Source organism: Chiloscyllium plagiosum, chromosome 29 (genome assembly GCF_004010195.1).
Source record: "Chiloscyllium plagiosum isolate BGI_BamShark_2017 chromosome 29, ASM401019v2, whole genome shotgun sequence".
In the NCBI taxonomy this organism is placed as follows: Eukaryota; Metazoa; Chordata; class Chondrichthyes; order Orectolobiformes; family Hemiscylliidae; genus Chiloscyllium; species Chiloscyllium plagiosum.
Genome location: NC_057738.1, coordinates 2,131,640 through 2,144,994, shown reverse-complemented (window position 1 = coordinate 2,144,994; position 13,355 = coordinate 2,131,640). Strand labels below are relative to the sequence as shown.

The 13,355-nt window shown below is 39.9% G+C and overlaps 1 protein-coding gene across 5 annotated transcripts in view; it reads left to right on the top strand.

Moving 5' to 3' along the window:
* The window catches only part of hivep1 (HIVEP zinc finger 1), a 208,168-nt gene extending 195,048 nt beyond the window's left edge, over positions 1-13,120 (top strand). For 4 of the 5 annotated variants that reach the window (XM_043719025.1, XM_043719023.1, XM_043719027.1 and 1 more), the window contains 2 exons: positions 2,947-3,443; positions 11,448-13,120. In XM_043719025.1, coding sequence (XP_043574960.1) covers positions 2,947-3,443; positions 11,448-12,593 — 1,643 coding nt within the window. In that variant the 3' untranslated portion in view covers positions 12,594-13,120. The remainder of the gene's footprint in view (positions 1-2,946; positions 3,444-11,447) is intronic. The other variant, XM_043719026.1, reaches the window with a different exon arrangement.
* Positions 13,121-13,355: the final 235 nt, after the last annotated feature.

Genomic DNA, 13,355 nt, shown 5'->3' with positions numbered 1-13,355 from the left:
CAGATTCGCTTCAAACGTTCATTCCGCAGCACCACCAAGAGACCAGATCCTTCAGATGTTATTACACTCAAACTATTTGGCCTAGATTTTTCAATGGCTTGAAATCATTTTTGAAACATCACATCTAAGGCTCTGAGGAATCCCTTTTGTAGCAAACTCCAAGCGAATTGCCCAAGACTATGAAGGTGCGCTGGACATTCCCCCAAAGCCTGGAACACTCCAAAAATTTCCATGTAAATCAGAGAATTTGGAGGGTTAAGCTTAAATTAAGGATATAGTTATTCAGGAAAAGGTTAACTCAAATACCTAGTCTAACTCATGAGTAACTCTTAAACTGAAGAACTAATCTAACACTTGCATCCCAACTGGACCTCCCCGCTAATCTCTTAAACTCACAAAGACAATAAGTCAACACCAACTCCTCCCCCCTCAGGATCCAATACCCTTCCCTTCACCTACTATAAGACTTTACACCACTCTCCTATAGGAAGCACAGACACCTCTATCATGACGCACACACAATGACCCCCACTCTGGAACCAGTAACAGCCCTGACAATACCTGTGACTCAATTCCATCCCCTGCGCTTAGGACCCAACTATAACATTCACACCCAATATCTCCCATCCACTCTGAACTTCCCTAAATACTCCATCACTTATCTTGCCACCTGTCACCCTACCCTAATCCTGTAACCAGTTGACATCCTACTCACCTGACCCTATATCAATCCACTTGACACCATTCTCTCCTGACACCCTCACCTCACTCTTAGTTTACACAATTACCCTTGGACACCAGTTGTCAAAGTGGCTGTGTGTGATGCTCAAGCTTTAAATTACATGATATAGTAACTGAGTACTGTGGGAAAAGGCATGTGGTTTGCCTTCCACAAACTGTTCCATGTATGAGGGAACTATCAGAATGGATGTATGGCTCCAGATTTCTGAAGGAGCCCTGATTTGAATCTCCTGCAGAGCTGTTTTTGATCTGTAAAATAGGGCCATGTGGCAATCTTAGGAAATAAAGCAAAATATTACAAACACTAGAAATCTAACATAACGCAAAAATGCTGGAGATACACAGCACTCTGGCAGCATCTATGAAGAGACAAACAGACTGTTTTTTATCCTAAATATTTACACATGTAACTGTAGTACTAAATATGAAAGGAATGTTTTAAACATTATGGCATTGGTCAGGAAGTGTAACTCCTTCCACAACCAAAACAGAAATGGCTGGGAAAATGCAGCAGGTCTGGCAGAACTCTGAAGGATGTTCACTGGATCCAAAATATTAGGACTGCTTTCTTTCCACAAATGTTGCCAGACCTGCTGAGTTTTTCCAATCATTTATCTTTTTATTTCTGATTTCTGGCATCCACTGTTCTTTTTTTTGTCAAGCGTTAGCTCCTTTTGTGTACTATTTAAAAGGTATATGACAACCAATGAAATTCTCTTCTAAACCCGCAAGCTATGTTTTTACAGAAGGTAGTCTGATTATAAATCGTATTCATCAGAACAACATCTAGATTGGGACCAACAAGTGCCACATAACTGCTGTAAAAACTATCTCCAATCAGAGAGAATCTAATCATTATCTCTTGACATTCAATGTCACTGAATTCCCCCATTATGAACATCCCTGGGTTACTGTTAACTAGAAACTGAACTGGACTAGCCAGATAAGTAATATATCTACAAGGTTAAAAATCACACAACACCAGGTTATAGTCCAACAGGTTTAATTGGAAGCACACTAGCTTTCGGAGCGACGCTCCGAAAGCTAGTGTGTTTCCAATTAAACCTGTTGGACTATAACCTGGTGTGTGATTTTTAACTTTGTACACCCCAGTCCAACACCAGCATCTCCAAATCATTATATCTGCAAGAGCAGAGCAGAGACTTGAAATCCTACAGTGAGTAACTCAACTCCTGACTCCCCAAAGCCTGTTCACAATCTTCAAGGCACACACCAGGAGAGTGCTGGAATACTCCAGACTTGCCTGCATGGGTATACCTTCCACAAACTGTTCCATGTATGAGGGAACTATCAGAATGGACTCCAACAATACTCAAAGTTTGACAACATTGAGGACAAGCAGTCCATTTAATTGGCTATATCACAAAGAGACATTCTTATCACCAACTCTCAGTTTTAGCATTGCGAATCATCTACAAAATGCACTGCAGAGATTCACCAAGGTCCTTTTGATTGGACCATTTAAACCAATGACCACTACCATCAAGAAGGACAAAAGTTACTGGGGAACACCATTACCTACAAGTTCTCCTCCAAGCCACTCACCATCTTGACTTGGAAATATATTGCTGCTTCTTCAGAATTGGTACCCCAAAGTCCTGGAAACCCCTAATGATAATATTGGTCTACCTAAACCAAATGGACTGCAGCGGTTCAAGAATGCAGTTCACCCCCACTTTCTCCAAGGGCAATAATGATAATAAATGCTGGCCCAGCTGGTGATGACCGTGTCCCCTGAATGAATAAAAAAAATGAATCCTGGTCTAATGAGTGTTTGCTTATACAGAGATATACAGCACCACATTACGGGCGCAAATATCCCAATGCAAGGCAGAAATCATAACAAAGAAGTCTTCACCTCCTGATGCTGCCTGGCTTGCTGTGTTCTTCCAGCTTCCTGCTTGTCTACTTTGGATTCCAGCATCTGCAGTTTTTTTGTCTCTAACCAAGAAATCATAACAAGGCAAATTCAGTGAACTTAGCCCACTTGGTGAAATAAAAGATATTGTTGTATCACCTCTTGTTCAAATCAGTAAAACTTTCAAAACACAGTTAATTTGCAGAAGCAGGTTTTTACTTCATGCACTAAAACTAATTACAGGGTTATTTGTTATCACAGAATTATTACAGTACAGAAGGCAGTCAAATTTAATCCACTACTTTTCTGTTTGATTTGTTTAACAGGTGACAAACTAAAGGTTGGACATGAGATTCTGTACTCTGATGTTGAAGACTCAGACGGTCAGGATGATGAAGATTATGAAATTGATGATGATGAGGAGGACAGTCAAGGGGAAACAGGATTATCTGCTACTCCTTCAGTAACAGCTAGCCCTCAGCACGACATACAGGGAAATGACCAGCTTGGTACGCTGACTACTGTCTCGATCTCTGTGGCTGCTGGTTTAGTGAGGACAGCAAATAACTCTACTGAGCTGAGCAACAGTCTTGAGGTACTGTCTGCTGACTGGCTTACACAGAATGCTACTGTTGAAACTGATAAAGTTCAACATAAGTTCTTACCAGTCCATCTCTGTGCAACTGAAGAGGACAAAGTTATGTCCACAGCAACTAGAGATACATCACCTAAGGCTGATCAAAAATCTTCTGGTTACCAGATGACACCTGATAATCAGCATGTGCAAGAAAAGCTTGGAAAGAAAATCATGGACAATTTAAAGGTGTGTGAGTTTTATTCTATAGCATATCTCTTATTTTAATCAATAGCCTGAATGACAAAATAAGGGATTTGAATATTAGTTTTTATAACTAGAACAATAATGTTCATATGCATATTCCTAAATTCTTGTAGTTAATCAAGTTTACCAGTCGATTCCTAAGATAACTGGACTGATGTATGAGAAGAGATGGATTTGGTTAGGATTGTGTTCACTAAATGAGGGGGTATCTCATTGAAACCTATAAAATTCTCTAACAGGGGTAGACAGTTTAGATGCCAGAAAGATGTTTCCAACAGTGGGCGAATCCAGAACTAGGAGTAATGGTTTAAGGTCAAGGCATAAACCTTCTAGGACTGAGATGACGTGCATCTTTTTTCACTTAGTGAGTAGTGAGCCTGTGGAGTTCACTGTCACAGAAAGTGGTTGAGACCAAAACATTGTATTTACAAAAAGGAGGTAGATAGAGTTCTTGAGGCTAAAGGGGTCAAGGAATTTGGGGGAAGGGTGAGATTAAGATTAGATTAGATTAAATTACTTACAGTGTGGAAACAGGCCCTTCGGCCCAACAAGTCCACACCGACTCGCCGAAGCGCAACCCACCCATACCCCTACATTTACCCCTTTTAACCTAACACTACGGGCAATTTAGCATGGCCAATTCACCTAACCCGCACATCTTTGTGACTGTGGGAGGAAACCGGAGCACCCGGAGGAAACCCACGCAGACACAGGGAGAATGTGCAAACTCCACACAGTCAGTCGCCTGAGGCGGGAATTGAACCCGGGTCTCTGGCGCTGTGAGGCAGCAGTGCTAACCACTGTGCCACCCACATGATCAAATCGAATGGCAGAGCAGGCTTGAGGGGTTGAATGGCTAAATCTTTCCATCTTCAATGCGTCTAAATACTTTCATTAATATTGAAATAGAATATCAACTATATCAACTTAATGATGACCTTTAAACGAACAGCTTCCTATTTTAAAAACACTAACATAATTAAGCATTATGTTTTGGAGTTAAACTTTGAGACGATGCCTTCAGTGATTTACTGTCCTGCAGCAAATGTGTAATGAAAAAATTGTGTCACATTTTTCAAAGCTTGCCACTGATACATAAAATTGGTCCCATAATGCTCGTACAAATCTGAAGAATTGCGCTTGTATTCCAATGGTAATGGTCACCAGCTGTGTGGAAGCACTGCGTTCTGACACTGCTTTTAATGTAGCTTATAGTCAAGGTGTGCCTCTTCTTGGGAAATTTAAATTTACATGGTGAATAATTAGCTGACTGAAAATCGTATCTTTCAACAGTATACAGTGAACAAAGGGATTTTAGTAGCAAAAACAGACGTTAGAAATGCTCAGCAGGACTGGCAGCATCTGTGGGGAGAAATCAGAGTTAATGTTTCGAGTCCAGTGACCCTTCCTCAAAACTGAAGGGATTTTAAGTCTTTTATTTGACATTAGTAATCAGCAATAAAGAGATGTGTTAACCATATTTATGCTCTATTGATCGTTCTATGAATTATATAGCCATATACAATGTGTAATATCACAGTGCTTGTGTTTGGGTGGATAAACCAGGCAGTTTCTCTTTCTATTATTCCTTGGTTGTTGCTACTTGAGCATTTCTCTAATAACTACCAGAACATTTAATCCCTTCTCTTCACACACAATTCTCAGTATTCAAGTGAACTGAATCTGCATTCCTAAATTAATTGAGATAATGCCTTCAAGGAAATACTTAATGCAGCCTAATTTTAGAAATCATTTTGATGCAAAACACTATACAATACCTTAAACATTGAGAATCTATGTTGAAACTGAAAACACAGCCAGTTGTTCTCATTGCTCTTCCATAATTGCTAATGACAAACGATTCTGAGGGATTCAGGGGTTTTACTTTTGTTAATCTATGTGCTAGGTCCTGATAAAATGGTGCAAGCAGGGAACATAAACATATTGTACAAGTGAAAACATTTGTTGCAATATGAAGATAATGCCATTATCAGTTATAGTGAGCGGCTGTAATTCATATATCAGAAATATGCAGTCGCTTCTCAAACTGGTCAATGAGCTTTGGTGCCCTCACACGATAATGATTGATTCAATAGTTTTTTTTCTGCATTTGATAAATATGTGAACATTTACCTCTTATTTCCTTCATCTATAATGTGGTAATTTACAATTTATTTTAATATCCATTCTTGCTGATAAATGTATTCTCTAACCTGAAAATATTGAACCCATACGTGACTATATTTGACCATTAATAATGTTGGGTCTCATTAACAACTCTCTGCACCTGTGCACTGGAAATTAGGATTTCCCCTGCCCCCTAGGGCCACTCACATGCACATTACTTTATAGATCAGAGACCCAAACACAAAGGAAAGGTAGGTTAGAAGGAGATCAGGTAGGCAGTGACTCGGATTCTTTATTTTTCAGACAGTTACATACACCCACTCCTCCTGGCATCATGGTAAAATTTAAGCTTTGGGTTTCTCCTTGGCTGGATCATGAGCTGGAAGTGTACGAAACTTACGATGCATGCTCTTTCATAGAATGGCAGTACTCATTTTTTTCATCATTCTCTGTAAACAGAGACGAAACAAATTATTTATTTCCACCAACTCCCATTCACCTGTCAGCCTTGTGCTGACATACATCGGCTCCTGGTTAGGCTGCACACTGGCCACCTTATTTTCAAATCCTTGCGTAACCTCTTCTCTTCTGTAATCTTCTCCAGCTACACAGTGCACTTTGAATTCTGGTTTCTTGAGCTTTTGGTCTGTCCAGTGTGCTCAGCCATATTTTAATGTCATGTGGAAATGGTGTAGCACAGATCTCTACCATCAGCGTTACCACAAAGGATTCTGTAGACAGCATTTTTAATTGAAGAGACTTGGAAAACGTCTCAAACATGTTACTTGTACTGTCTTTGATTGAAAGTTTTAGTAAGAATTCCAGTTCATAGGACATTGCTTCAGTTCCAGTACTGACACCAAAAACAGAACTTGCTGGTGAAGCTCAGCAGGTTTAACAACAACTGTGCAAAGAGAGAAAAGTTAATATTTCAAGTCTGGTGACTTTTTATCAGAACTGTTAACAGCTGGGAGAAAGTGGTTATTATACTGAAGCCAAAGCAGGGATTGGGGAAGTGAGTGAATAGGTGGAGATGGAGCCCACAGAGGCAGAGAGCGATAGATAGATATGAAAGGGGGTAGGTAAATAAGAGATTATGGAAAGCTCATCAGGACAGAAGAAAACGGAATAAGTGAAAATAAGAGCTAAGAAAAGGAGGTAATATGTTTGAAACTAGAAGAGCTGATGTAGCTAGAATGTGCTGCACCTGAACCAGACTGAGACTGAGACCAAGGTCCTGGCAGAAAAGACAAATATGACTGCAGAAAGAATTTAAACTAGGAAAGTAGATTGTGGGTTTGAGGTAATACAAAGTCATCTAGTTAAGGATAAACGAAAGAAGTAGTGAGACCAAGGTCAGACTGAAACATAATAGTAGTTACTCCAGGACTAAACAAGTAGGAAGTAACAATGAAAGACCTAATTAAAAATGAGAGCAGACAAGTTCCCAGGGCCGATGGCCGACATGTGGGAATTAAATAAAGTGGCAACAGAGGTAGTGGATCTATTGGTTACAATATTCAAAAATTTCCTAAATGTGGGAAATTCTAATATAACATTCCTAATTCAAAAAGCATGGATGCACTAAGTAGGAAAGTGCAGACCAGTTGGTTTAACATGTGTGGTTGAAAAATTAGCGCTGAAAAATGTGTTGCTGGAAAAGCGCAGCAGGTCAGGCAGCATCCAAGGAGCAGAAGAATCGATGTTTCGGCCATAAGCCCTTCTTCAGGAAGGGCTTATGCCCGAAACGCCGATTCTCCTGCTCCTTGGATGCTGCCTGACCTGCTGCGCTTTTCCAGCAACACATTTTTCAGCTCTGATCTCCAGCATCTGGAGTCCTCACTTTCTCCTGGTTGGAAAATTAGAATAGAATCATAGAATCCCTACATTGTGGAAACAGGCCCTTCAGACCAACAGGTCCACACCAACCCTCCCGAGAGGAACCCGGCCAGACCCATTCCCCTACCCTATTAATCTATATTTACCCCTGACCAATGCACCTAATTAACACATCCCTGAACACTATGGGCAATTTACCTAACCTGAATATTTTCGGACTGTGGGAGGAAACCGGAGCACCCGGAGGAAACCCACGCAGAAAGAGAGAATGTGCAAACTCCACTCAGTCAGTCGCCCAAGGTTGGAATCAAACCTGGGTCCCTGGCGCTGTGAAGCAGCAGTGCTAACCACTGAGCCACTGTGCCACCCCACAATTCCTTTATTCAGGAAGTAATAACAGGACATTGGGAAAGTCAAAATACAATCGAACAATACAAGCATTATTTTATGAAGGGTAAATCATGTGTGACTAATTTGCTAGAGTTCTTTGAAGGTGTAACAAGCAATATGGATATTGGGAACCTGTGGAAATAGTTTATCTGGACTTCCAGAAGGTATTTGATGAGATACCACACAAAAGGTTAGTACGCATGGTAAGATCACGTGAGATTAGAGGTAATTTATTAATTTGAATAGAGAATTGGCTAAAGAACAGAAAGCAGTGAGTCAGGATGAATGGGTCTTTTTCGGGTTGGCAAGATATAACTAGTCATAGACATAGACATGGATATAGAACAGTACAGCACAGAACAGGCCCTTCAGCCCACGATGTTGTGCCGACCACTGATCCTCATGTATGCACCCTTAAATTTCTGTGACCATATGCATGTCCAGGAGTCCCTTAAATGTCCCCAATGACCCTGCCTCCACAACTGCTGCTGGCAACGCATTCCATGCTCTCACATTATCTTGTATATCTCAATTAGGTCCTTCTCCTCCTCCTTTTCTCCAATGAAAAAAGTCCGAGCTCAGTCAACCTCTCTTCATAAGATAAGCCCTCCAGTCCAGGCAGCATCCTGGTAAACCTCCTCTGAACCCTCTCCAAAGCATCCACATCTTTCTTATAATAGGGCGACCAGAACTGGACGCAGGTGATAGCAAGTTTCAGCCCTTGGGCTGCAACTATTTACAATCTATATTAATAACTCAAATGTGGGAATACAGAGTAGTACAACCAAATTTGCAAATGGTATTAAAATAGGTGGGGAAGTAAGTGTCAAAGAAGTAAGAAAATTTCAAATGGATATGTTCGGTGAATGGGCCCAAATTTGACAGATGAAGTTTAATGTGGATAAGTATGAAGTTATTCACTTTGGTTGGAGGAATAGGAAAGCAACTTATTATCTAAATGGAGAGAAACTTCAGAATGCTTTGTTACAGATAGAGCTGAGTATTCTCGTGCCTGAATTACAGAAAACTAGTGTATAGTTACAGCAGATAATAAGGAAGGCAAAAGGAATTTTGGCTTTTATTGCTAAAGGAATGGATTTTAAAAGTAGGAAATGTTGCTTATCTGGACAAAGCATTAGTGAGACTGCACCTGAAGTATTGTGTACAGTTCGTGTCCTCTTTCTTGTGAAGGGATGTAATTGTGTTAGAGGCAGCTCAGAGGATGTTCACTAAATTGATTCCAGAGGTGAGAGGTGTGTATGATATAGAGAAATTGAGCAGTTTAAGTCTACAATCTCTGAAGTTTAGAAGAAACGAGATGTATAAGATGATAAAAGTGATCGACAAAGTCAGAGAGGGAAAGGATGCTCCTTCACCTGGGGCAATCTGGAATGAGAAGTCATAATTTTAGGATAATGGGTAGCAAATTTAAACCAGAGCTGAAGAAAAATTACTTCTCTCAAAGTGTTATGGATCTGTGGAATTCACTCCCAAGATGGTGGTGGATGCTGGGACATTGAGTGAATTTAAGGAGGAGATAGACAGATTTTTAATTAGTAATGGGTTAAAAGATTTTGGAGAGTGGGCAGGAAAGTGAAATTGAAGCCAAGGTAAGATCAGTCACGATCAGATCAAATTGGCAGAGCAAACTTGGGGCTGAATTATCTACTCCTGTTCCAAGTTCTAACATTCTTGGAGTTGAAGTGATTAATAACAAGGCCATTAAATTATACGAGCAACAGAATAATACAGTTGACTGCAGATCGGGCAGTGTTGGCAGCTAAATATTTTACCCAATGATATCCTAATAAAGGATGTGGAAAGAATAAGAAGCAGTGTTGGGCAGTGTTGTTTTCATCAGAAAAGTTAGTGTCAGTAGCAAGCAAGGATGTCAATGAGTTATACAGCATGTAATTCATAAATGAAATAGCATTGTCAGGAAATGACTTAAATCTTCAATCATCAAATAGTTGGGGGGGGGAAATGATTTTCAAAAATAAGTTTAAGAAGTATGGACTCATTGTAATGGAGAATTTCAATTGTCAAGGGGCAAGTATGCAGGTGGAGAAGGAGATAAAGCTTTTAATTGTATGTTCTAATGGCCTTCTTGTCCCAATATGTTTGATCCACTTATAGTCCCAGAAACCTTGAAACCGTTGCACAATTTAATAAGATGCAGAGATTGCCTCACCTCCACTTTCCTGTATACACCCTTTAATGCTGGAATCTTGTGGAGATCGATAAATTACCTAACACGGCCTTGAATACATTCTATGATGTCGCTCAGCTATTCTTTACTCAGGGAATTCCAAATATGAATGCCCTTCAAGAGAAGGAATTCCTTACTATCTCTCACATAGTTCAAAGACAGAAATATATTGGAATAAAATGTGGTTGAGGATGGAGATATGGAAGCAAATAATCCATAAAGCTGTAAATCAACAGCGGCTGACAATTCAAGAAAAAGTCAGTAGAGTTCAGGAGAACAACTCCTTCCTCTGCCAAAACCCCTTCCCACTTCTCCGCATTCTCACTTAGGTAAAAACAATGACTGCAGATGCTGGAAACCAGATTCTGGATTACTGGTGCTGGAAGAGCACAGCAGTTCAGGCAGCATCCAAGGAGCAGCGAAATCGACATTTCAAGCAAAAGCCCTTCATCAGGAGAAGGGCTTTTGCCCGAAAGGTTGATTTGGCTGCTCCTTCGATGCTGCCTGAACTGCTGTGCTCTTCCAGCACCACTAATCCTCATTCTCACTTACTCAGTTGACGGTATTTCATGCAAGCTGCTTCTGGAAAATAGAGGTGAAATGCATCATAGATCTGACGCAGTGCTATTTCACTCAATCTTTCTAGCCAGCACTTGTCCTGGAACTTTCCCTCCTCCAAACCTACCTTCAATGAAACTGCTTCCCCATTCTCATATGACATCAGCGTTCACACAATTTTCACTTCAGGTTATTTGACAGTAATTTTGCACCATGACTCTGTCTTGTTCTGTTTCTTCCTTCCCTCTCCATTCTATAGAACAGGGGTCATTATGATGACCTATTCCATCATGACAAAAGGTCAGATAAAGTTTGTCTGTTTACTACTCATTTTCTGATGTCCATTCTTAAAAACCTTTTCAAACCACCCCAACCACTGATTCTAAATAGATCAGAATTCAGATGACTGTAAAGTAGGAATTCAAGATTTGTTAATTATGCACACATTATTTTTAATTATTTCCAAGTGTAGGGGATTAATTGAGGTTTCAAACAAGTGCATATAAAGAGGTATTGAGGCATCTTCTGGCACAGTGTCCCTTCTGATCCCGAAGATCTGGATTTAAGTTCCACTTTGCCTGGTGGTGTATTATAATGCGAACAAACAAGTTGATTAAAAAGAATTATAAAGAAGTGCTTCTGAAAACTGGTGTGGTTGGATTCAGAGTTATATATTTGCATCTGTTTATATATAAGACAGAATGAAGATTGACTCTCATAGTTTTTTTCTTCAACAAGCTTTTTGGATATAATGAAATAAATATGATTGAATCAGGGGTCGCTCTTTGGGTTCTATTATTCTTTTCACTAATGTTTATAAAACTTTTCATTGAGTGTTTTGTATTTTCATTTGTATTTACCAGCAGATGCCTTCACCCATCAGCCTACCTCCTCACATGCAAAAAGCAGGACCATTTGTATCTACTTATGCAGTATCTAGCCCATGTAAGTTGGACAGTCAACATCAAAGGCAGAAGGTAGAGAATCAAGGACTGTTGGCTGAACAGCCTCCTTTGCACCTCTTCAGCCACTTGCCTCTTCATTCTCAACAGCAGGTCAACACAACACGCAGCACGTTTCCTGTGGGTGGCATCCAGTTAGGTTTAACTGCATATTCCACTTTTGTACCAATCCAGACAAGACCAATGCAACTTACCGCTGTTAATGTTTTTCATCAGTCAACAAGCCCTGTTTGTAAAGATACAATGGAAGCAACTGGCAACGCAAAGCCTTCGGATGTTCCAGAAACAAATAAACTTTTGCCTTTGGAACAAGTAAACATTTCTGACTTGCAAAGTACTAGCAGTTCAGATATTCAAACCATTAATTCTTTGGGCCTAGAGACATTAAACCTTTTAGGTTTGGCAAGTTCAAATATAGGCCCAAAAATGTGCCCTTCCAGTCTTTCAGTTAATGTTGTTGATCTCCAAGTGTTGACAACAAATCCACAGACTCAAAGTACACCATGCTTACAAACTCCTGTTTCAGGAGTGCAAATCGTGAAACTGTCTACTCTTGTTCCATCCATCACCACAGGAACAGAAGATCAAAAAAGTAATGAGACGTACTGTACAACCAAACGTTGTGCCAATAGGACTGAATGGACCCCAGCTAACTTTCCTGTTGCAGTAAATGATAATAAGGTGACCTGTACATTATTGTCTCAGATTTCTCCTCAAATTGAGGCAAATTGTGCCCTGAAGGACTTGTCAGATACTACAGACTGGAAATATGGACAACCAAATAAAACTGACAAAGCAGAAGGCTGTTCCAGTAAAACCAGCTTTCAAGAGGCACGCAATAACAAAACAACTGCTGAGAGGCTGGGGGTGCTGACAGACTCTGAAATGGGGCACTTAAAGGTGAATGCTGAAGCAGTGAATAAATCTCCTAATCAAACTCTTCCTCCACAAAATAACAGCGGAAAGCCTGTGGCAACTGTGCAACATACTGTGCATTACAGTGACGTCAGCAGTGATGATGAAGACAGACTAGTGATAGCAACATAATTTTTGCAGGACTGTTTTTGAGTAGCTGTCACTTGTCCTTTTAAAAGGAAGTCATACTTCATGATTTCTTACTAAACAAGCTCTTTTCCATAAAAGCACATTTTTGATGTAGATATTATGTTTTGTGAAATTGTAAACTAAGATCAATTTAGAAGAAATATGTTTTCTTGTTCTTTGTCCACTTCAGCCATTTTTGTACATGTTGTATAAACAATTGTGCCTTTCAGATTTCTTGTTTAGGAATTGTACAGATGATAAATATAGAAAAATGTAGTTGCTTGTGCTTACTAATTTTTTTAAAATTACAATGTGTAGTGTCATAGTAAGGAAAATAACTACATGTTGCACTGATATTGTAAATTTCTATGGCTATGGGGCAGTCTTTTTGTGTACAGGCATAAATTGTATACCAGTTCATATTTATTGTATCCATATTTTTTTGATCCATGATCAGTTCTTTCTTGCTGGGAGTAGGTTTACATTAAGGCAAACTATCTCTCCAGAATAAACAAAAATCACATCAACTACTTGTTCACTGAATTTGCATATTCTTACTTGATATTCCAGGAAATCCAGTGTTAAGGGGGAAAGAAGCCTGTCATCATGGGTTGAATGGCTCACTCTTCAATAAGCTTCCAGCTGTGCAGTTTGCAGCGTTTCCTGCAGAGCCAGTTAAGGCATTTGCCCTGCGTCCCTTAAAACAAACAGGCAGTTTGTGGGTTTTTTAAAGTGTTCATTTAGTTAGACATCGCCCCCCCCCCA